Source organism: Lithobates pipiens, unplaced genomic scaffold, assembly GCF_037356315.1.
Source record: "Lithobates pipiens isolate NorthernLeopardFrog02 unplaced genomic scaffold, aLitPip1_a1.2 Scaffold_19, whole genome shotgun sequence".
NCBI classification, from domain to species: Eukaryota; Metazoa; Chordata; class Amphibia; order Anura; family Ranidae; genus Lithobates; species Lithobates pipiens.
The window spans coordinates 164,788,930-164,814,456 of NW_027507764.1; the positions used below are offsets into that span (position 1 = coordinate 164,788,930).

General features: G+C 41.5%; 1 protein-coding gene across 1 annotated transcript in view; it reads left to right on the forward strand.

Annotated features, from left to right (window-relative positions):
* RBMS3 (RNA binding motif single stranded interacting protein 3) overlaps nucleotides 1-25,527 on the forward strand; it is an 859,182-nt gene that overhangs the window by 341,799 nt on the left and 491,856 nt on the right. The window contains exon 3 of the mRNA XM_077491456.1: nucleotides 312-370. Coding sequence (XP_077347582.1) covers nucleotides 312-370 — 59 coding nt within the window. The remainder of the gene's footprint in view (nucleotides 1-311; nucleotides 371-25,527) is intronic.

A 25,527-nucleotide genomic window follows, 5' to 3' on the forward strand; every position in this document is an offset into this window, starting at 1 on the left:
GTGAGAGAGTGCTGAAAGCTGGAAACCGGCCTGTTGAGAAAGAGGGCATAAGTGTCCTGTAAGCAAGTGGTTAATATTACAACCTGAAAAACTGAAAAGCAATGTATAATTTCAGTTGTTCGGAATCTCATAAATAATGGGATTCTTAGAAAATGGTTAATTCATGCAAAGATGTAAAACTGGGAATATTGAAAAGATGACACTGCTGAAACATATATGTTCAACTACATGTAGTATTTTCTATGAAATACATAGAATGTTTAAAAGCATTTGTAAGATTCTGGTTAACAATAATTTCTTTTTCTTTTCAGTTATGGGAAAATTGTATCAACTAAGGCAATCCTTGACAAAAACACAAATCAATGCAAAGGTATGTAAAATATTTCCTTTGAATATGTTTCCTCATATAATTTGAAAGAATATCAATCTGTTTTGGATTAAGTTTATGCTGATTATAGAAATGCTAAACAGCACAGCATGTTATATTTGCAGACTTAGTATGGTATGTGTATTTTTTGGCACGCAACCAATAAAGTTTACATAGAAAACACCATGGTTACAGACAAAGCTGTGATGTTTTGTTGGTATAAGTACTGAATCTTTGTTGTATACAAAATATTTGGATTATGTAACATCATTAATTTCTATTAGCACAAAAGCTATAATATAAAAACTGATTGCAGGCAAGTATGACTTTGTCTTCCATATAAGTAATCACAAACCTGGACAGTTGAAACTGGATGAATGAAAACAATAATGAAAAAAAAAATACATAAAGATATATACATCTCATGAGTGCCATCAGCTATGTAATGAAAATTGACAAAAAAAAATGTTGTTGGTATTTAAATGTTGTGCTTTTGCCACTGTATTGAATCATTCATGGTCATCCATATACCCTTAGTGTACTGATAACAATCTCAGCAATTTTGTTCCCTCTGTTGAACTTTTAATTTGACTTAAGAATCATGGAGCAAGAGCACTAAGGGGCAAACTTGATCACTCGTGTTGAGGCAATTTTTCAAATTTAGAGCATATAAAGAGCAAAAGCATGTGTAGGGTGAGGAAAAAATTTTTTTCTCGGTACCCCCCCCAAGGAATGACTATGCAACATTAACAATATTTCTGAGTATTACCCCTTGTACACACGGTCAGAGATTCAGACGGAATGTTATCTTATCGGACCGTTTTGTCGGATATTCCGACTGTGTGTGGTCTGCATCGGACTGTTTCCGTCTGAATATCCGACGGACCAAGTTTTCCAACTTGCCGGTAAAATTTTCGGACAAAATGCTCCTATCGGACATACTCCGATCATGTGTAGTCTACTCTGACAGACAAAGTGCCACGCATGCTCAGATCAAATTCCTAGACCAAAGCTATTGGCTACTAGCCTGAACGTAGTCCCGTCTAAAGAAATAACATCATCACGTTATGTACAATCGGATTTTCCGACAACTTAGTCTGACCGTGTGTATGCAACATCACTTCTGGACCTCTTCCAGAATTAATCTGTCGGAATTACTCAGACGGATTTGGTAGTCAGAATCTCCGACCGTGTCTACAAGGGCTCATACATAAAAATATTTATTATTACAGGATGTTTTTTTAAAACGTAAACACATATTGTGTCTCCTTAAAAGACTCCCATATAGTTGTGACTTGTCCCAAGCAATATGAACATACAGCTATTCAAACCAACTTTGACTTTAAACAATGTCTCAACGAATGAGCGATATCAGAAAGCTGCAAATAAATGCATGGGAGACAATTCCACATTTGCAGTTCCTCTGCATGTTTCATGGCAAAAAAGCCACTTCCTTAAGGTGGTGTGGGGGGTCACAATGTCTATATAAAAAAAATAAAAATAAAAATATATATATATATTATATATATATATATATATATATATATATATTGTAATGTTGGGGTGATTAAGCACAATTGGTAGATGCACGTTTTAGTCTACATCAGGCAGGCGTTTTATGGTTAAGGGCCTGGTAGCCCACGTTTATTATAAGAAAACAAAAATATTTAGTTCATCCAGTAATCCCACGCAGGGGTTTAAATTCATTCAGCACACAAATGAACATACCAAGCCACCTGGCTCTCAATTGTCAACAGTTCCTCTGCTTGCTCCCAACAGATTTGTCAACTCTTTCCAGCCCCCTGGACTCACCGACTTCCTTAGTCTTCCTGACTCTCAAGGTTGTCAGCCTTTCCCAGTCCCTTACACGGACTACAGTCTCCCACAGGGCAAACCACTCTTCAGCCAGCATCAAGCTGCTCACACTCCTCCACCTTCCACACCAACAGCCCTTCATTTATATGGCTTATATGCAGCTGGGCACACACCCTGCTCGTTAACATCAAGACCCAGACACAGGGCTGGAGATATGCAAACTCTGTGTCTGCGTCTCGTTTTCCTCCAATTTCATAGGGACAGAGCCTCGCTCTGTCACATATCCCCCCCCTTTGTTTCGATCCGGAGGGAGGAACACCAGCACCCATCATGATGGTTGGGACACCTCTGTGCTGGCTGTCAGCCACGTAGGCCCAACCTTTTTTCCGGGTGCGCTTCCAGGAACATTCCCCCCTGGATCTTAACAGGTTCCTATATTTTCCTATACTCAGCCTTCCTCTTCTTTTGGGGTCCCTGGGCCTATTCACTTTTCTTGGGGGAACTCTGCCTTCCTTGAGCCCTCCTTTCACCTTACAAATACCCATTTTACACTTCACCATCGGTATTTCAGGTTTAAAACAGTTTCTCTTGGTACCCACTGCAACCAAATCATTGTTTACAGAACGAACTCTTAACAGATCACAGCTTTCCAATTCAGTGTTTGTTAGAAGAAGACCTGAGGAGGGACTACATCCGACGGGACCATAGCACAGCTCCATCTCACCCGTTGTCCAACACTCCATGGGTACCTGTTCTAACAAACTACCCTGACCTAAGCATAAACCATTTTTTTCAGGTATACACATTACATTGTTATGGCAACCAATATTAACACTTTCTTCCACAGTGTCTCCAGGCACCTTAACTTGTACCTCTGGGCCAGTGACAGAAAGCATCTCTGCTACTGCCGAGTCCATTCTGGGCCGTTCTTTCTCATGAGGCCTAGCGGGTAAGGCAGTATCTGCGCCCTCTACTGACCACTGCTCCGCCGCACCTCGGACCACACCAGCAGAGATGTTTCTAGTCATCACATCAGACGGAGAGACCTCTGATATCTCAAGCAGTTCTCTCGCGTGCCTGCCATACCAATCAATAACTAGAAGTACGCTTACAGAGAATCTGTAGATCCTGTGCCGAATGGGTAACCATTGGTCCCACCAATTCCACTGTTGGTCAAGGTTTCCCAGCACTGCCTGTACCACTTGGCTCCACCCATTGGTGCTACGCAGCACCACCTGGTCCAACTGCGGCGGAGATACCCAAGTATACAGTAAGTTCATCTTTACCAACTCTAGCATTTCTAGTAAAGTTTCTGTCATCTCTAAACATCCCATGTCTAAACACCAGAACTTTCTAGGGTCTTCTACCCTGTCCAAGACATGGAGGGGCTCAGCGACTGCAGGTTGAGAAGGTGAGACATTTGAAGAGACCTCATCCTCCTTGGAGGTACTCATCATCACGGCCTGTTGCTCCCCTGGAGAGCCGTCAGACACATGTCTCACACTTATCCCTTCTGCACCAGTGTTGGTGAGCCTCTGCAGGTCATTATAAGTCACACTATCACTTTGATACTCCATATCATTTAGCTGTGGGGCTGTGGACAACACATCTGCGATGCCAGTGCCCTGAACTGTTTCTTCAGAGGGGAGGGCAGCAACCTTTGCAGGGACCAGGACGCCCTCAACCACCAGCGGCTCTGCGATCCCCCTGTCTGGCATAGCAGTTGTGTCCACACCCTTGTTATTTAAGCTAGCCTTACCCAGCATGGCTAGCAATTGTTTGGCCCAGCTGTCCCAGTCCATTGTGGTTCCACCATGGGCGTTCCACAGCGTTGCATCACCTGCTGTAGAAAGCCGCACAGAAACCTGGGATTCATTAGCTTTAACTGCACATTCCTCACTTCTATATACATCATTTTGTAACACCACACTTTTATCAACGTTGCATTGGGGTGATGCTTCATCACCTAAAGCTTGGTGCAGCACACCATTTTGAACACCTTTTCCTGGTGGCATTACAGACACATTCAGCTTTGTACACTCAATTTTTGCAGGCTGAATTAACCCCTTGCCCACTGGGCTACATGTAGGGTTGTGGGGCTGCGCCCACACGCTCTCACTGTGTGAATTAGTCCCCCCTTGTTCCATGAGCATAGCACCAGAGCCATCCTGGGCAGCCTCTGACTCCAACACATGGAGACCCCATGAGACTTCCATGGACAATCCTGTGCCTCTGCCTGTCATGGGAGATCTCCTACTCTCATCACTGGTAGTGAACACATTACCAACCTCACTCTCAGATATGACATTACAAGAAATACATGTTTCAATGTCATTACACTCATCACGTTTAGCAATAGTATCACTTTTGTTAGTACGATCATTAGCATTCTCATTACATGTAGACACAACTGCTGTTTTTGTGGTTTGTTTATGAGCCACCATAACCTCTGAGCGACTCTTCACAGCACCTGCTCTCTGTAAAGGGGCACTTTTGCCTATTTGGGCAGCTCCATAGCTGACCTGGGAAACTCTCTGCTCCAACACTGCAAGCTCCTTGGAAGTTTCCCTGGGCAACCCTGCAGCAGCTATCACTAGGGAACATGGTACCAGCACTGTTTTGGTCACCCCTAGCTCAATTTTTCCAGCCATCTGCTGGATCATAGCAGGCATATGCAGAGTCCCCATGTCCTTTTCAGTCTTTAGCCCTGCGTCTAGTTGGGCTTTACGCTGCGCCTCCCCACTGCTCTGGGTAGCACAATGCAGAAAGTCTATGTCCATTTGTACCGCGGATCACCCCACTGGACATACTCCCACTTCACTGGGTTCAGCATCATAAACTGAAACAGTCTTACCAGTTCCTGCAGCTGATGTCATAGCCTTCACTTGAGTGCGTTGTCTCACTGGTGTGGTGTCTCCACAGGCTGACTCCCCCATGTGGCCAGGGAGCAAAACTGCAGCCTTTCTGGACCCACTGACGCCCCCTGTAGGTAACACAAGATCCTTGTTGCTAGGGGTAACTGCAGACTTGCGCTCCAAAGCTGGTTGGCTATAACTCATGCAGGATTCAAGCTGATGTACTCTCCTTTCTGGACTGACCCCTTTGCCTAAGTGGCCATGACAGAAAACCTTACGTTTCTCTGGATTTCCAATTCCTAGGACTTCCGGCGACACTTCTCCCATCCTGGAGCATTGCTGGCGGCCCATGATACGATGGAACTCTCCTCTAAGAAGGATTTCCTCTTTAAACTTGCGATAGTCATCCTGGCCCCCATCCATCAAATGGTAAACCGACCGGAACTCTATCCGCAATAAGGTTTGCAGCAGTTTTGGCCACCGGTCCCTAGGCCATTTTCTCTTTACAGCAACTTTTTCAAATCTTACAAGGAAGTCTCCCACCTCCTCTGTAGGCAGCATGGGTTGCATATAGTCAGAGGCCAAGATCTCAGCCCCTTGCAGTGCACCCGACTCTTTGCGATTCCGCTTGAACCATTCATTCGCTGTCTCACATGTCACTGGCCCCTTTTTACTGGTCCTACAAGGTGGAGACATCTTCTCAGACCATGCTGAGCTCACTTCTTGGCATCTCCTCCATGACTGGCTCTCACTCGTTGCCATTGGATACCACTTCTGAGGACACAGCTGATCACAATCATTAGTAGATGAGCTCCAGAATTCATCAACCTCCCATCCAGCTTGGTTATTCCACAAACATTCCTGTGACAAGGGGCAATGGGCAACAGCATGTCCCCACTCACTACAACGGATGCAGCGCAGAGGCCTCCTTGCGTCATGGTGTGGCACCTTTGGGCTCAGGCTGCCAGGAACAACATCCTCTTTAACTTGATTAAACATGAACTTCTTGCTTTTTGACTGCCTCATCCTTGCAATCACATGCACACAGCAGCTTGTAACAGTTCTCAGCAGAGAAAGGAAAAAAAAAATCTGATGTTTAATTCTTCCTTCACAGGTACACAACCTGCATGCAACACAGTCCATCAAATAAACGTATACGCAATGCTGTTCGCCTGGCTGCCACACACAGCTAGCAGTAGTTCCTGATGCGACTCACCATGGAGCAAGGACCCGGATTCCACCGTCTACATGCCCGCATTCGAACACCACTTGTAATGTTGGGGTGATTAAGCACAATTGGTAGATGCACGTTTTAGTCTACATCAGGCAGGCGTTTTATGGTTAAGGGCCTGGTAGCCCACGTTTATTATAAGAAAACAAAAATATTTAGTTCATCCAGTAATCCCACGCAGGGGTTTAAATTCATTCAGCACACAAATGAACATACCAAGCCACCTGGCCCTCAATTGTCAACAGTTCCTCTGCTTGCTCCCAACAGATTTGTCAACTCTTTCCAGCCCCCTGGACTCACCGACTTCCTTAGTCTTCCTGACTCTCAAGGTTGTCAGCCTTTCCCAGTCCCTTACACGGACTACAGTCTCCCACAGGGCAAACCACTCTTCAGCCAGCATCAAGCTGCTCACACTCCTCCACCTTCCACACCAACAGCCCTTCATTTATATGGCTTATATGCAGCTGGGCACACACCCTGCTCGTTAACATCAAGACCCAGACACAGGGCTGGAGATATGCAAACTCTGTGTCTGCGTCTCGTTTTCCTCCAATTTCATAGGGACAGAGCCTCGCTCTGTCACAATATATATATATATATATATATATATATATATATATATATATATATATATATATATATATATATATATATACATACAATAACAAGAAGCTATGACAGTATGAAAAAGATAGTGTATTATAAATGCATAGAAGTTATTATTATGCATCCAAAATACCATCACTGAGCTAAGGTATCAGAACTCACAGACAAGTGAAGAAATGGCTTACCCTGATTACAGATCCCACAAGAGCCTCCCAACCCCAACAGCAGGTATGGGAGCAAACAAGAGCCAGAGATCAGGCAGCTAAAAATGAATGATCAAAGCAAACATAAGGAAGTTCTCAATTAGTTAAAGTGGAGGGCCACCCTGAAAAAAAATAAAAATACATTAAAAATTAGAGAAAAATCAGAAAAAAAAATGATTTTTTTTTTAACTTACCAGAAATGCCTGTTGCTAGGCACATTGTCCTAATCTGCCTCTTCCTCCTCCGCGGAGATCTTCTATCTTCTCTCCTCCGTGCGGTGTCTTCTGGGTAATGGGTTGCGCTGTGTTCTGGAAACTGTATGTCCCAGAACACAGTGAGCCCCATTCACAAAGCACTACGCGACTCGCGCATGCGCAGTAGGAGACGGGCAGTGAAGCCGCAAGGCTCCACTGCCTGTTTCCCTTAGCCAAAATGGTGGCGCCGGGTCCTGAGAGCCGAGGGACGGGTCAGCCTCGGGCGGCCGACATCGCGGGCACCCTGGACAGGTAACTGTGCTTATTAAAAGTCAGCAGCTACAGTGTTTGCAGCTGCTGACTTTTAAAAAAAATTTTTTAAAACTGGCCCTCCTCTTTAAGTATAACTACAGTGATGCATATTGAAAAAAAAAACAAATTCCAAAGATAGGTTAGCACACCTACCAATAGAGATACAGTACTTGTATATAAAAAAGGAGAGAGAATAAATAGCCTACGTGCTTGGGAAGGAAGGTGCTAAGCACACCAAAGTTCACATTTCCAATTGTTAGGAACAATCCTTTCACCCTTTTCCACTTATAATGAAAGACCTGCACTGTGCTTCAGTGTTTGACTTTTAAACCACTTCCAGACCGCCCACCATCATTATACATCAGTACTTTGAAAGAGGATATCATTGTTATGGCAGCAGTTAGCTGGTATCCTCTTCTTCAGTGAGTGGTCCAGTTTAAGATAAAAGTGGTCTCTGTGGCGGATTCGCCGCAAGATCACTTTTATTGGTGGTGGGAGAGGAGCCCCCCTCCCGCCGCAATCCTGTGCCCTCCGATGCTTATGGCAGCGGTGGAGGCAATCGAGTCCTTCTCGTGGCCTAACATGGAGACGAGTGAGGGGAAGATGGCCCCCACCCATTTCCATATCATTGCAGGGTGAAAGTGATGTTTTTGGAGGCTCTTAAAGGTAATTTTTTTTTCCATTTTTTTAAATGACAAAATATGTATATATTTTTTATGACATTTTAATGTAAATATGAGATCTGAGGTCTTTTTGACCCCAGATCTCATATTTAAAGAGGAGGGCTGGTTTAAAAAAAAAAAATTAAAGTCAGCAGCTGCAAACACTGTAGCTGCTGACTTAATAAACACACTTACCTGTTCAGGGCGCCCATGATGTTGGCCGCCCGAGGCTGACCCATCCCTCGGCTCTCGGGTCCCAGCACCGCCATTCCAACTAAGGGAAACAGGCAGTGGAGCCTTTGCGGCTTCACTGCCTGTTTCCTACTGCGCATGCGCGAGTCGCGCAGCACTTTGTGAATGGGGCGCGCTGTGTTCTGGGACACACAGTTCCCAGAACACAGCGCGACCCATTACCCAGAAGACGCCGCACGGAGGAGAGAAGAAAGAAGATCTCCGCGGAGGAGGAAAAGGCAGATTAGGATGATGTGCCTAGCAACAGGCATTTCTGGTAAGTTGAAAAAAAATTTTTTTATTTTTTTTAATGATTTTTTTTTAATTTTTAATGTATTTTTTTTTCAGGGTGGCCCTCCACTTTAAGACGACCTGTCATGCTTTTTTCTATTACAAGGGATGTTTACATTCTTTGTAATAGGAATAAAAGTGACACCATTTTATAAAAAAAAACAGTGTTTTTTTTTTTTTAAACACGCCCTGTCCCGACGAGCTCATGTGAATAAGCGAACGCATATGTGACTAGCACCCGCATATGAAAACGGTGTTCCAACCACACATGTGAGGTATTGCCACAATTGGTAGATCGATAGCAATAATTCTAGCCCTAGACCTCCTCTGTAGCTTAAAACATGCAACCTGTAGCATTTTTTAAACTTCGCCTATGGAGATTTTTTAGGGTAAAAATCTGTCGCCATTCCATGAGCGGGCACAATTTTGAAGCGTGACATGTTGGGTATCAATTTACTCAGCGTAACATTATCTTTCACAATATAAAAAAAATTGGGCTAACTTTACTGTTGTCTTATCTTTTAATTCAAAAAAGTGTATTCTTTCCATAAAAAGTGCACTTGTAAGACTGCTGTGCAAATTAAGTGTGACAGAAAGTATTGGCATGACCACCATTTTATTTTCTAGGGTGTTAGAAAATAAATTTAATTTTCTAGCAAAAAAAAAAACAGTTTTTAACTTGTAAACAACAAATCTTATGCCACGTACACACGATCGGAATTTCGGCCAGCAAAAGACAAAAAAGACGGAAAATGCAACCGTGTGTATGCTCCATCAGAATTTAGCTGGCCAAATTCCTGCCAGCAAAAATTTGAGAGCACGTTCTCAATTTTTCAGATGGAAATTCCGATCGTGTGTATGCAATTCCGATGTGCAAAAACTCACGCATGCTCAGATTCATCTAGGAGATGAAAGCTATTGGCTACTGGATATTGAACTTCCTTTTTCTAGTTCCATCGTACGTGTTGTATATCACCGCATTCTTGACAGTTGGAATTTGGTGTGACCGTGTGTATGCAAGACAGCTTGAGTGAAATCCCGTTGGAATTCCGTCTGGAAAACCATCAGAGCTTTTTCCGACCAAAATTCCAATTGTGTGTATGCGGCACCAGAAAGAGGCTTGGTCCTTAAGTAGTTAAATGCTAAGCACTCCCTTAAATTTTAACCAACTCAATACCAGCATGTGTCCTATTTAAAAAAAATACAAAAATGGTTAATTTATATATTAATATTAATACATATTCTGTTTTTGTACTTTTTATTATTTTCGTTTTTTTTTTCCTTTATATATTAAAAAAACGAAAATAAATAAACAGTACTTAATACATACTACTATATGAAGGCTCTATCTGTCAAAGTAGTAGTCAGTCAAACTATGATAGTACTAAATACTGAAAATAGCCTGGACAGGAAGGGGCTATAATTTTCCTCTCTAAAAGTTGTTAACATGATTGTTAACGTGCTATTTTTTATTAATTTACTTTCATAGAGTGTCTTACTACTACTTGATACATCAGTTTGTGGCTGACAAATTGATGAACATTGGGGTTATGTGTCTTGCAACCCCAGAGACATTTTCTATTTGACCTATTGGGGGAGATTTACTAAAATTGGTGCAGCTGTACATAGTAAGCAATCAGCTTTTAGATTTTATTGTCAAAGCTTAATTTAACAAGAAGTTAGATGCAGATTGGTTACTATGCACTGCTGCACCAGATTATATGTGCACCATTTTTAGTAAATTGTCCCATTGTGTACATATACTGAAAAAACGTTTTTATGTATAAAAGTTCTTCTGCTATGTAACAGAAATCCTTTACTACTTCACACAGAAAGTCACTACAGCTCAATGGTCTTCAGATTATGACAAATTGGCCATCAAAATTTACATCTATAGGCTAGCTACAGAAAAAAGAGGAACACGTGTTTTGTAGGGTTCAGAAAGGGGACCATTTTGCAACAGAATCTGGAAGGAAGAAACTCAGAGAGACAACTTTCTGGAAGGGGGTAGCTGAGAAAGACTTTGGGAAGAAATCCTGTGAGAACTTTCAGCAAGATTCAGTCCCTAGAGCAGTGCATTCCACCTGTTACATCTTTTTGCCTAAGGCTGTCAGTTTTTCAGGCGGACCTGATTGGACCAGCCCGCTGATACCCGCCTGAATCCGATCTGATCCTGTACACCAAAACAGGATCCATTCCCCATCCATTCAGTGGATCGAATCATATCACAGTCAAATGGAAATGGACAGGTGGTCCGCTTTCATCCAATTGCCCCAAAAAGAACAGTGGGCTGTTTTTCAGGCGGACCTGTTCATATCTCCCTGCTCAGTTGGGATTAGCAGAGAGATTCCCTGCTGAGCAGGTGGATGCGCATTATGGAGTCCACCCCCTGTGGAAGGGGCCTTAGAGGAGGAGAGCTTATTGCTACATTGTAAGTGCTACATAGCCTCTACAAAGAACTCTCTCAGATTTCTAGAATTGCATTCATATCACCAGTTATTTTTTCATCTTATCAGGAGCTAATACTATATGATAGATTATATTGCATGGCCAAGCAAAGACTTTTGCCCACATTGTTAATGTAATAATGTCAAAACTGTAATTCCATTTGTAATTATTGAACTTGTTGCTGTGTTTGTTTTAACAATTTCTCATGTTCTCAGGATGCATCCAATGTTGAATAAAGTTGCCTATAACTTACAAAGGTCTAATTAACTGGGTCATGGGATTTCCAAGGTGCTACCAGACACTCTTATCAAGGTCAACACTTAAAGAAGCACTACATTTGGGGGCTCATTTGGGATACTAGCTGTGGCCACCAGAGTAATCTTCAACCAGTTTGCTCATAAAATGCGAAATGGAGCCCAAGGCCATTATTGAATGATACCAAAAATGGGTGTTGATCCTTCTAACTGTACTGTTTTGTTACTGCTAGTTTCTAAGTTATCCACTGAACAGATATACTGTCTAATGGACCTTATGAACCTGCAGAGGTCATGTTTCATCATACAACAGAAGAAATAGAATGAAACTGTACATGTCCAGGTGCTAATGCATTGGTTTTATTTAATGATCTGAATAGATCTGCTTGATTTGATGGAGCCAGAAAAACAAGATGATATTGTTTGATCACAAATAACCCAAACATAAGCTTCCGAGAAGACCCAATGTTTACTGGCAGGAACATGGGTTTCAGCAATCTCAATAACTATAGTGCTGTAGGCTTTTACTGCATTGGAAGACTTCATGACTAAGCGAAATCAGACCAGCACTACTTACTCTTGGACAGGTTACAGAAAGCTTCTCTGGGACACAGCCCTTATCCATCAGGGAGAGGAGCATGAAACCTAGATATAGCTAACCATTCAGGCACTGAATTGAACGAAAGTAAAAAGAACTCACCGCTCCAGGTGTAACTGATACGCCCCCTGGAACACACACCTGAGTACTAGCCCCAGCTCGCCTCCATGGTAAATTGTCAAAATAAGAAATGGCTGCACCTCACGTGGGCTCCAAGTAAAGTTTATTGGAATATCAAAATTTCCAAAATGACACCAGAGGACACCAGCACTGGTCAAGGTAGATGCATTTCACACAACAGAAATGTGCTTAATCATTATTGATTAAGCACATTTCTGTTGTGTGAAACACGTCTACCTTGACCACTGCTGGTATCCTCTAGTGTTATTTTGGATATTTTGATATTCCAATAAACATTACTTGGAGCCCACTCGAGGTGCAGCCGTTTCTTGTTATAACACTGGATTAATTGGATGATATAGAAGCCCAAAGGAAACAGCAAATCACAGATAGTTTAAGAGGGATTGCAGCAGATGTTGAGGATGTCACCAGACAGTACATATTAAAGCCAGTACTTAAGCGCTCAATACATAAATATGTGAATGCTCTACATTTTGAAATTGGTCTATTAGATATAAAGATATGGATGCACAACCTTTTCATAACTATTAGAACAAAGGGTATACTTTGGAAATATTGGTACAGCATTTCAGATTTTTTTTCCTTCCAACTGTAAAAAGGTTATATAAAATAACTAATTTACTAACACTTTCTATTGACTATAGCAAAGTAATTTGATTTTATGCCAACTGACCCTTGCTTTCAGTAGTGCCTTTGCATTACACATACATTTGGATGCATAAAATAAGACATATTTTTTTTAGAATAGCTCTGTATATATACAATAAGTGGCACAGAGGCATGATCTCCAGCATTTCCTAAGTTACTTTCATATCTTTGGGTGCTGACAGAATGAGTAATCTATGTCTCCCCGAAAGGGAATAAAAGGGAGTTAAAATGCCAAACATATAGGCACATTTCACTGAACTTGAATTACTATCATTTACATCTGTCCCCACTGACTGTTTAATTATGTGCATGCAGGTTTACTTGCAGTTGAATGAATACGTATTGCCATCTATATTCCATCCTGATCTTCCATTGTGTATCATAAAGCAAACTGAGCAGCCGGAGGATCATTACATTTGTCAAACAAAATATGCTGCAACTATCATATATTTACCGTTCAATCTCCAGGTCTGGCTCGTTCATCCATGTCAAAGTGCCTCTGTGATCTTTGTTGAATAATGCAGCCTATTTATTTGTAGATGGGTCAGCATTGTATTTGTAGCCAGAAAGCATACATATAAATAGAAGTGATAGAATGTGTACTTTAATGAACTAAGAGAATATCTATACATAATTAAATTTTCAGTTTATTTATGCATATTTATGCATATATTACCACCATACTCTGTGGGGCTTTAGAGAGTAATTGGAACCATTCATTTCCATTCCAGCCCTACTGGAGCTTACTGTATATAGACCATAACAGGTATGGGTGAAAATCAAGACATCTTCGCAAAATTGCCTGCGAAATGCATTTGAGTCAATGGAGAAGGTGACATTATGGATGTTTGGGTGATTTGTAAGGGAGCTTTTCAATAGCTCCTGGTAGTTAAGGAGGCATCTTTAAATATTCTTAAATTATTTTTTAATATTTGTTTTGCTTGTTGAAAAATAATGTTTAATAAATGTATTAAATAATTTATTTAGGCACAAATAAAGTCCTAGAAAAAATGCAGTGACAGCTTTGTTGCTAATGGAGCTGACAGCCTCTGTTGATAAATATAGCTGTTCAACATTCAACACTAACATAGTACTGGTGATGAATGGCTTCATTTATCAACAAAGCCATGTGATTCCCAAGTCAGCATTCACATTGACATGGGAATGAGTGGCTTTGTTGATATATATATATATATATATATATATATATATATAGTATCTCACAAAAGTGAGTACAATGCTCATATTTTTGTAAATATGAAGAAATTACACTTTGCTACAATGTAAAGTAGTGAGTGTACAGCTTACAGTGTACATGTGCTGTCCCATCAAAATAACTCAACACACAGCCATTAATGTCTAAACCGCTGGCAATAAATTTGTATGGTCTGCACACTGACAGACTGACCCCCCACCTCTTCAACCTCTGCAGCAATGCTGGCAGTACTCAAACGTCTATTTCCCAAAGACAACCTCTGGATATGACGCTGAGCATGTGTACTCAATAAGGATGAGCCGAACACCCCCCTGTTCGGTTTGCACAAGAACCTGCGAACAGACCTAAACTTCATGTGAACTTTAGAACCCTATTAAAGTCTATGGGACTCGAATGTTCAAAATCTATAGTGCTAATTTTAAAGGATAATATGCAAGTTACTGTCCTAAAAAGTGTTTGGGGACCTGGGTCCTGCCCCAGGGGACATGGATCAATGCAAACAAAAGTTTTAAAAATGGCAGTTTTTTCGGGAGCAGTGATTTTAATAATGATTAAAGTGAAACAATAAAAGTGTAATATTCCTTTAAATGTCATACCTGGGGGGTGTCCATAGTATGCCTGTGAAGGGGCACATGTTTCCTGTGCTTAGAACTGTCCCTACACAAAGTGTCATTTCTGCAGAAAAAAATTCCTTTAAAATCACTCGTGGCTATAATGAATTGTCCGCTCCCGTAATACAGAGAACACTCATTGAAAGTCATTGATAAAAAAAAAGCGTGGGGTTCACCCAAATTCAATTACCAGGCCCTTCAGGTCTGGTATGGACACTGTGGGGATCCCGGCAGCTGACGTTTCTTATATGAGAAAACGAGGCCACCCGTCACCTGACCCTGCCCCTCTCTGACGCTAGTGAGGGAAGCTGGGCTTCCCCAATGACGTATGGGTGACCCCGCCCCCCTCTGATGTAACGGAAACCTGCATTACATCAGAGGGGGCGGGCTCACCCATACGTCAGACCCCTACAACCACCGGCCAGGGTTGTGGGGATGAGGCCCTTGTCCCCATCAACATGGTGCTTTGAGGGGTCACAGACCCCCAAAGCATCATCCCAATGTTGAGGACATGTGGCCTGGTACGGTTCAGGAGGGGGGCGCTCTCTCGCCTCCCCTATTTTCCTGCGGCCTGCCAGGTTGCGTGATTGGATAAAGGGTCTGGTATGGATATTTAAGGGGAACCCCACGTCAATTGTTTTTTAATTTTTAATTTGACGCGGGGTTCCCCTTAATATCCATACCAGACCTAAAGTGCCTGGTAATTGAATTTGGGGAAACCCCACGCTTTTTTTTTTAATCAATGACTTTCAATGAGTGTTCTCTGTATTACGGGAGCCGACAATTCATCATAGCAGCGAGTGATTTTAAAAGACTTTTTTTCCTGCAGAAATGACACTTTGTGCAGGGACAGTTCTTAGCATGGGAAACATGGGCCCCTTCACAGACATTCTATAGACACCCCCCAGGTACGAAATTTAAAGTAATATTACGGTACACTTTTATTGTTTCACTTTAATCATTATTAAAATCACTGCTCTCGAAAAAACTGGTGTTTTTAAAACTTTTTTTGCATTGATCCATGTCCCCTGGGGCAGGACCCAGGTCCCCAAACACTTTTTAGGACAATAACTTGCATATTAGACTTTAAAATTAGCACTTTAGATTTCTCCCATAGAGTTGTACAGGGTGTTCCCGGCTTTTCGAATTTGCCGCGAACACCCCAAATTGTTCACTGTTCGACCGTACACGCAATTTTCGAGGTCGAACTCAAAGTTCATCCCTAGTACTCAACTTCTTTGGTCGACCATGACGAGGCCTTTTCTGAGTGGAACCTGTCCTGTTAAACCACTGTATGGTCTTGGCCACCTTGCTGAAGCTCAGTTTCAGGATCTTGGCAATGTTCTTATAGTCTAGGCCATCTTTATGTAGAACAACAGTTCTTTTTTTCAGATCCTCAGAGAGTTCTTTGCAATGAGGTGCCATTTTGAACTTCCAGTGACCAGTATGAGAGAGTGAGAGTGATAACACCAAATTTAACACACTTGCTCTCCATTCACACCTGAGACCTTGTAACACTAATAAGTCACGTGACACCGGGGAGGGAAAATGGCTAATTGGGCCCAATTTTGGACATTTTCCCTTAGGGGTGTACTCACTTTTGTTGCCAGCGGTTTAGACATGAATGGCTGTGTGTTGAGTTATTCTGAAGGGACAGCAAATTTACACTGTTATACAAGCTGTACACTCACTACTTTACATTGTAGCAAAGTGTAATTTCTTCATATTTACAAAAATGTGAGGGGTGTACTCACTTTTGTGAGATACTGTATACTGTATATATTACCAGATGCCCACCATGACTTATTCTGACATAGCTTTGTTTATTACCAAACCTGTGAAGCATGTCCAGTCACATCCCAAATCCATACCAGTCATGTATACTCTCAAATTGAAATCATGCTTTTCCAATACAATGAAAACCAAATTCCTGTTTATTTCTTACATCTGCATATAATTGGATAATTCACATAATATTCACTCTATTTAATGTGTGAAGAACATTAAATTGAGTAAATATTAGTAGATGAATCAGCCTTATTTTATTATTATGTCTCTTATGAATGTTAAATGCAAAATGCCAGTGCTGCTAGAAAATATATACACAGTATATATGCACACATATGTCTAATAAACAGAATCCTACCTAAAGATGTACATATTGTAGACCACAGGCTCACTAGCTTCCCACCATCATGGGCAACACTCAAATAGACAACTCAGTGAACTTGTCCTGATTATCCTGCCAATAAGAAAGCATAATCTCCAACCTCCTACTTCTTCTCTCTCTCCCATCTACCACACTGTCACTACTCAAGCATTGAGTCAGTGTGTCAGTACACATACCTGTGCTGCCAAAGCTTCTTCTCATCTGCTATGTCAGCTACAGTCAGTCTCCTAAAACAGGCTGCTACTGTCAGTTTCCTGTTTCAGTCTGCTACAGTCAGTCCCCTGTCCACCTACAGTCTGCCTCAGCCTTACTACAGTCACTTCCAATCCAACTACAGTCTGCAACTTATCCCACTCAGTACTATCAGCTGCCAATACTGTTCTGTATAATCTTCTGCCAGTCAAGCTAAAGCAATCTATGCTACCATTCCCTGCTCATTAGTGTTCAGATACCACTCCAGCTACCTGTACCATTTGTCAACACACTTCTACTTCCAGTGCAAGCTCTGCTCTCAGTCTGCTGTCAGTACAAGTCCTGCTACTGACCTGCTCCCCATTCATTTCCAGTACGGCCTTCTAACAGTGTGTCCTGTTTACAGTGCATCTTAGCTCCTGATCTACCTGAACCTCTCACTGCTGTATATTTAGAACTACCTCTATAGATCTATGGGCACATGTGTACCTGTTTGGTGAGCTGGCATACCCCCTCAAATGTAAAAAGTGAAAAACTGCGCTAGATAACATCTATCCATACAAACAAACTTAAGCAGCAATTTTGTGCAACACAATCACAATCAAAATAAGAAAAATAGTAAAATTGTGCTAATTGTATAAACGTCCATCTATGTGACTCAATGAGTTAATTCAAATGTACAAAGAGTCCACACTTAATGTGATAAAGTGAATAATTCCATGATAGTGTCCATCATCTATCACCAATAGTATCACAGTGAATCCACCACCAAATGTAGAAACTGCTTACCAGCTCCAGTTGACCCCTTATTACAGAGGGTCGGTGAACACCTATGGCTTAAAACCCAGCCGGGGTCTTTCTCCACATCATGGGGTCACTCCATGTCTCCTGATGGTACTCAGGGGATTCGATAGGAATTGGACACTGGAAAGAAACCAGAGGCTCCAGATGTAAAATCCTTAGGTTTATTAACCACTTGCCAACCTGCTCATGCAGATATACTGTGGCAGGTTGGCTCTCCTGCGTGATAACTAACCAACCAGCGTCACCTGTAACAGTTATATGGTGATCACTGGTGAAAGGGTTAACTGTGACACTAATACAGCGATCAGAAAAATGATCGCTTATTAGGCTGGGTTCACACTGGAGCGATGCGGAAACGCCGCGAATGCGCGGCGGGTTCCCGCATCGCATGCCTCCCGGCGGCAGTTCACACTGCCCTATGCGAACTGCTGGGAGTGTCAGTGAAATGTTACTGACACCCCCAGATCAGTTCGCATATCGCAGTGCGATCTGCAAACTCGGATCGCATGGTGTGAACACCCATGCGATCCGATTCTGCTGCGGGCCAAAAAAAGGGTCCCGTGCGAATTTGCGGCGGGTGCGGCGGGTGTGGCGGGTGCGGCGGGTGCGGCGAATGGCTGAACTCGAATCGCACAGAGATCGGATGTGATTTGCACTGCAGTGCGGTGCGAATCACATTCGTTCTCATAAACCGCTGCAATGTGAACCCAGCCTTAGTGACACTGGCGACGGGGGGTGATCACGGGGTTAAACCTTTATTGGGGGGGTTAGGGGGGTACATTAGAACTAAAGGGGGCTAACCCTAACTGCCCTAACAGTTATTACAGTCACAAATGACACCAATGCAAAAAAAAAAAAAAAAAAAAAAAAAATGACATTGGTGTCACTGTGACTGGGGGGCAGGGGTAATTGGGGGGGTGATCGGGGGGTAAAGGGGGGGTGTGAGTGTGCCTGGCATGTTCTACTGTGTGTGGGATGTGTTGGTGCAACTCACTGATCCGCTCTCCTCCGTGTCGGAACGAAAAATACCGACACGGAGGAGAGAATACATCACTTCCTCTCCTGTGTTTACATTACAGGAGAGGAAGTGATGTCACCGGGGATTTCCATTCGTCGGGAGCGATCGCGAGGGGGTGGCCATGAATGAATGGCCGTCCCCTCGTCCGGGATCGCTCCCGAACGAAAACCGACCGCCGCAGGCACCGGGCGGGGGCCCGATCGGGCCCCCGACCCGCGGGAGGCAAAGGACGTACATATATGTGCTTATGCCTGCCCGTGCCATTCTGATGACGTACATCGGCGTGAGGCGGTCGGCAAGTGGTTAACAAACTGCTATATGTCAATCTGCCAATGTCAATCTGCACATAAACAAAATCCAAATGGATCGTTTTAGAGAGCATGCAGCAGCTGTCTCTAGCATGTATTCCTGCTAACCAGTTTCAAGAAAGGATCCCCTTCATCAGAGCAGGTCTCTTGCTGGGTGTCATTTTAGGTGCTATAGTAAGTCTGTAATACATGCAAGAATCACAATTACAAAACAGGCCCTTCTTGATGTTTTTAGTGAACCCTGGGATTATAGACAAGAGGGCTACCTCCTGTGTTTTCAGTCATGTTCTACCCATGATTGGACAGCTTAGTTGAGATATATATTTCTAAAGTGATCCTGATCCTAGGACTTTGGTTTGAGATTGACAAAATAATCTCATGCAGCATAGCTGGACTACAGTATCATCTAGTAAGTATTTTGAAATTCCTCTTTCTAGAGGTAAGGAGCAAAGGTTTATCCCAGGCTTTGTATGGAAGAGCATGCCCAGTTCCTGGCCCTAGTCTCAAAGAAGAGATGAGAGGGAAAGGTGCTCAATAGGAAAATGCTATATGAACACTCTGGGAGAGATTTATTAAAACTGGTGCACTCAGAACCTGGTGTAGCCATGCATTATAACTAATCAGCTCTAGATTTTATTGTAAAAGCTTAATTGAACAATCTGTTCATGGCATACTGATGGGCATCACAATTTTCCACAGGGTTTGCATTTCGTAAATAACACCCTTTGTCTCTCTCCTATGCAAACCAATTGTTTGGATTGATCGTGATGGATCTAGAATTCTACCCAGTATTGCTGCGGTATGATACTGTTTGAGATGAGGTAATCCTGTGCCCCCCTTGGGGTTTCTGTTTGGCTAGGATATCATAGCATATGCAATCGAGGCCAGAGAAACTTAGGTAACATAGATTATGTGGAACAGAAAAAAGGGCAGGGGACCCAAACTGGTATAGTTTGGAAAATTTAAATATACCCAGAGAGGATGTCCATTTTAAAGAGTGACATCCATTCTAGCCAGTAATGTTTAAAGGTTGACCATCTCCTGATTCTGTATTATGTGGTAGTTGTATCTGAGGTAGTTCATCTCATACAGTTTACTGAGTAAAGTCATAATTTGTACACCAAATTATATGATTGTGCTATGGGCACAGTGAAAAGGGAATATGTCATTAAGAGACATCTGGGAGCTAGAGAGCAAAACGACATTGAGGTATTGAGATTTAGTAGCTATGATGTACAACAGCGGGGACAGAGGACAACCCCGGCATGTTCCATTGGAAATCTACACAGGGGCAGATAGACGGTCCTTCCCCTGAATTAAAGTGGTGGGGCAGGAGTAGAGCACCACAATTTTCTGTACAGCATGCACAAAATATTGCATTGCTATATGTAGAAGGCTATACACTCATAGGACACCAGTCAGAACATCTACATTACTTGGAAAAGAAGGTGATTTTTTGTAATATCCCAATACAGACATAAAAGTGTAGCCAGCTCAAGCTTCTGTCTAATTTTAAATCTGAGATCCTTGTATATCAATGACTTCTGCAGTGCTGGATATAGACCTTGGGGGTCCCAGAACACTTCAAGTTTGGGGCCCCTCAATATCGGAATTAAAGGATAAGTTCACTTTTTTAAAATAAGAAATAAATACACAACTTTTTGTAGGAAAAAAATGTGCATATATCATTATTTTTTTCTTAGGAGCCTGCAGAGCATTGTACTTCTGTTCAGCAGATCATAGATGCAATACTAGGCATCTGCAAACTCTCAGTATAGCTGTCTGCCCAAACCTTCTGTACGGGCAGACAGTTACTGGAGAACAGGAAGAATCAATGAACTACAAGAGTGCTCACCAGTGCCCTCGCAGTTCATGGAGAACAACAATGGCAGAAAGTACTTGAAGTTCATTCATTCACAAAACTCTGTAAATGTTGTTTTTAAATTGTGACAGTGGGTGCGGGAACAAGATTCCCTGCCCGTTGTCAAAATAAAGGGTGATTGGCAATGCAGGGGGTTACTGAACATGTTGCATGTTACACCCTTATTACAAGTGTAACAGGCAACATGTTCAGATAGGTGAGCTTATCCTTTAAATTATATAAAACATAAAAAAGTAAACTGAAATAAATGATAAACAGAATATAAATGTATATAAGTTAGATCTGAAGAACACAGTTGTCTAATTTTATTTTCTCAGTTTTATTGACTGTAAGAATGCACATTACAATTGCAGCTGGATCTGGCAAGTCATACATCGCAATTATGCATCATACTACAGTAGTTTCAAAAAGTATTAAAACCCAATGGTTAATAAATACCACCAAAATAATCTGTCTTAAAAAAATATTAAAAATTAATTTGGTACAGTGTTGTATGATTGTCAGTCAAACTATCACAGCATTGAAAGTCGAAAAAAATGGTTTGCAGAAGAATGTGTAACATGCTAATATTGAGTTAGTTAGAGACATTAATATACAGATATTTGCCCTTACAGTAATAATCTGAATGTATATATTTTTTTGCTGCTATCATGGTTCAGAGTTTTGACTAAATTGTACAAGTTACTTATATACTGTATATTTGTGTCCAGAATCATCTGACTATAAAGAATAATTATTATAGTCACTTGATTATTTATAAGAAAGCAAAATGTGGTTCATAAGCATCTGCACCATTTCAATAGTTTCCTTGCTGTTATTCTTTTCTTTGCAGGCTTTTATTATATATGAACAGCACAAAATACCTTGGAGAAGGACACAAATATTAGCACATCTAGAAGTAGCAACAAATTTTCCTGCTTTTGTGTTCAACCTAGCTCTACCCAAGTGATCTATTCAGTAAGAGCCCCTTATTGCAGAAACTATTACTGCATCAAAGCAATCTGTGCAGATTGTTCATGGCAAGTAATACAACTTGTGTTTTCAGAAGCTCCCTGCAATTTGGAATTGTCTGAATTGTCCTGCGAGAACTAAGGAAAGTTGTCCAGTTTGTAACTCATAAAACTTCTACGACTTACCAACCTGATGACCTGATTTTTTAAGGTTGCCATCTCACTAGAAATAGCACAAGAGGCACAAAAAGTGTAACTTGATGCTAATACTCTTATAGACACTTTAACAATTATAGGAAGGCTTGCTTTACTTCAAAGTAGTTGGCAACATTATTGATTACTATAACTAGTCAACATCAAGACAGCTAATAGAATGGGTGAGTCCTTATCCATTTTCTTAGTTGCAAAAATGTGTTTTGAAGTTGGCCTATAGCTTAGCTAAATGCTTTAAAACATCTCAGAAAAGAGATACGGATGCTATATACTTGGTCCCCAAATGGGCTTCTCCACTTAATATTTGGGTTACCAAGGTAGTTCATTATGGCTTTCATTCTATTGATCTCTTTTGGGAATCGTGTTTTCTCTGGGATTTCAGTATACTGAAAGGTTGACTACTGAGGATTAACTGTACACATAGAAATTGACACTTGTGGCCCCAACATATAAAGGATGTGCAATTTTCTATTATTTATTATTGGTCCTCCTGAGTTTCTAGGTGTTCTCAGATCACTTGAAATAACCACTTGACATTGCCATTTAAGCATTACTCTTTTTTGTGTCTAACTTGACAAACTAGTTATCCAGAACATTTGAAATTGCTCAACTAGAAAGTGTACATCTAAACAGAGTGCCCTTTGTCCCGTTATGACTATTGCTGTGAAGAACACTTAAACAAGGAAAAGACAAACATATTTCATTGTCACTCTGTTCAGCTCACTCGCTGAGGTGGCTCCCTAAATGACAAAGGTACAGCACTTTCGCCTGGGGCCTTAAATATTGATTTTAAATTGCTCTCACATCCTTCATGTTAGAGTATTGGCTAAATCATTGTAAAATAATCTCTTTTACTTGAATTCCCTTACAGACAATGTTCACTGAAGTATGATTTGGGAAAGAAAACAAATTCCACCGAGTTATATAGTCTTTGTATACTTATGTGTGGGAATATTACTCATCCATTTCATGTTAATAAAAGTGCAGTTCGAATGGGATTTTCAAATCATAGCTGCAGAGCCTTAGCTTCACAGCATAGTTTATAGAATAAATAAAGTGCATAAGCCCTGGAGCCTAAATGAAAACAGATATTTAGATTCTGTTTTTTGTCTTTTAGCTGTCACACTCTGCCTCTATATTACTAGATGTAACCAGAATAAAGTGTAAAGATGCATTGCATATGACGAGTAAGCTTTGCAGTCAATTACTAGCAAATGACTGTATAGCCACGGGCACACGCTATAATTTCACTGCTAATGACAACCTTGTCAAAAATTCATAATAGTACATATATTTTCGAAGCAGTCTCAAACTCAACAGCTCTGATAATGATGATATTTTTTCAATTCCCACAAAATGTATAATTTACAAAGATTTTTTTTTTTTTTTCACTTTAACCATTGCAGAGCTAATTCCCATACAGCATGCACACTGGGTAAAATAAGTATTTAACGCGTCACCATTTTTCTAGGTAAACATATCTCTAAAGGTGCTTTTGACATTAAATTTTCACCATGTCGGTAACAACCCATGCAATCCATGCATACAAAGAAAACAAAACAAAATGTCCAATAAAATGGAATGACACAGAGAAAAAGCATTGAACACATGAAGAAAGGGAGGTGCAAAAGGGCATGAAATAGCCAAGACACCAGCTGAAATTTATCAGCAATTAAAAAGAAATCCTTCCCCTTGCCAGTGCAAATTAATATCAGCTGGTTTTGTCTCAAGTGATAGCCTATAAAAAAGTGTCTCATTACAATAAACATCTCATAATGGGTAACAGCAAAGAGCTCTCTCAAGACCTTTGCAACCTTGTTTTTGCAAAACATACTGAATGCATTGGTTACAGAAGGATTTCTAAACTTTTGAATGTCCCCAGTGAGCACTGTTTATGGCCATAATCTGGAAGTGGAGAGAACATAATTTCACCATAAACTGGCCACAACCAGGTGCTCCTCGCAAGATTTTTGACAAGGGAGTGAAAAGAATTATCAGAACAGTTGTCCAAGAGCCAAGGACCACTTGTGGAGAGCTTCAGAAAGAACTGGAATTAACAGGTACAATTGCTTTAACCACTTCAATACAGGGCACTTTCACCCCCTTCCTTCCCAGCCCAATTTTCAGCTTTCATCGCTCTAGCGCTTTCAGTGACAATTGCGCGGTCATGCTACACTGTACCCAAATGAAATTGTTATCATTTTGTTCGCACAAATAGAGCTTTATTTTGGTGTTATTTATTCACGACTCCGTTTTTTTTTTTTTTGCGATATAAGCGCAAAAAAAGCGGAAATTTGGGAAAAAAACAATATTTTCTTTTTTCTATTTGAAAAGAAATCCAATAAAATCAAATTTTGTCATAAATTTAAGCCAAAATGTATTCTGCTACATGTTTTTGGTAAAAAAAATTCCGTTAAGTGTATAATAATTGGTTTGTGTGATCACGGACATATGTACGCAAATGATCATGTACATATGTGTGCAGGTGATCACGTACATATGTGTGCAGATAATCATTGGGACATGTGATTTTAGTGGGACATATGTGGGGGACATGTTTTTATTATTAGGGACATGTGTTTTTATTATTTGGGGACATGTATGTTTTGGGGACATGTGTGTTTTGGGGACATATGTGGGGACTGTGTTTTCACTGTGTGGTGTGTTGTGTGTTTACACTACACTGATGATCAGTGAGTAAAAAGCTGTGAAAAGCAGCCCATACTCACTGATCATCAGCCGGCTGCAGCGTTCTGCTCTCCTCTTCTCAGCGGTGACTTCCGTGTGAGGAGAGGAGAGCCGATTGCCTAGCAACCGGCTGTTTGTTTACATCACATGACGGCCGTGATTGGACACGGCCGTCATGTGATCAGGAGGGCCAATCACAGAGCCCTCCTGCCGATCTGAGATGTGCCGTGTCCGGGTGACACGAGCACATCGGGATCGCGCCGCTGCGCGGGCGCGCGCGCGCGCGATCCCGCTGCTCCTGAATGACGTTCCTGAACGTCCTATCAGGAGCAGGCGGCTCCCACCCGCCGTATATATACATTGGCCGGGTGGGAAGTGGTTAAAGAAAACAATGAGTAATGCACTCAACCTCCATGGCCAGTATGTACGTTCACTATGCAAGAGTCTGTTGCTGAAGAAAAGCATGTTGAAGCTCATTTAAAGTCTGCTGCACAACATATAGACATGCCTTTGAAATACTGGGAGAATATAGTCTGGTCAGATGAGACCAAAATTTAACTTTTTGGGTGCCATAATACACACCATGTTTGGATGTCAAATGGCACTGCATATCACCCCA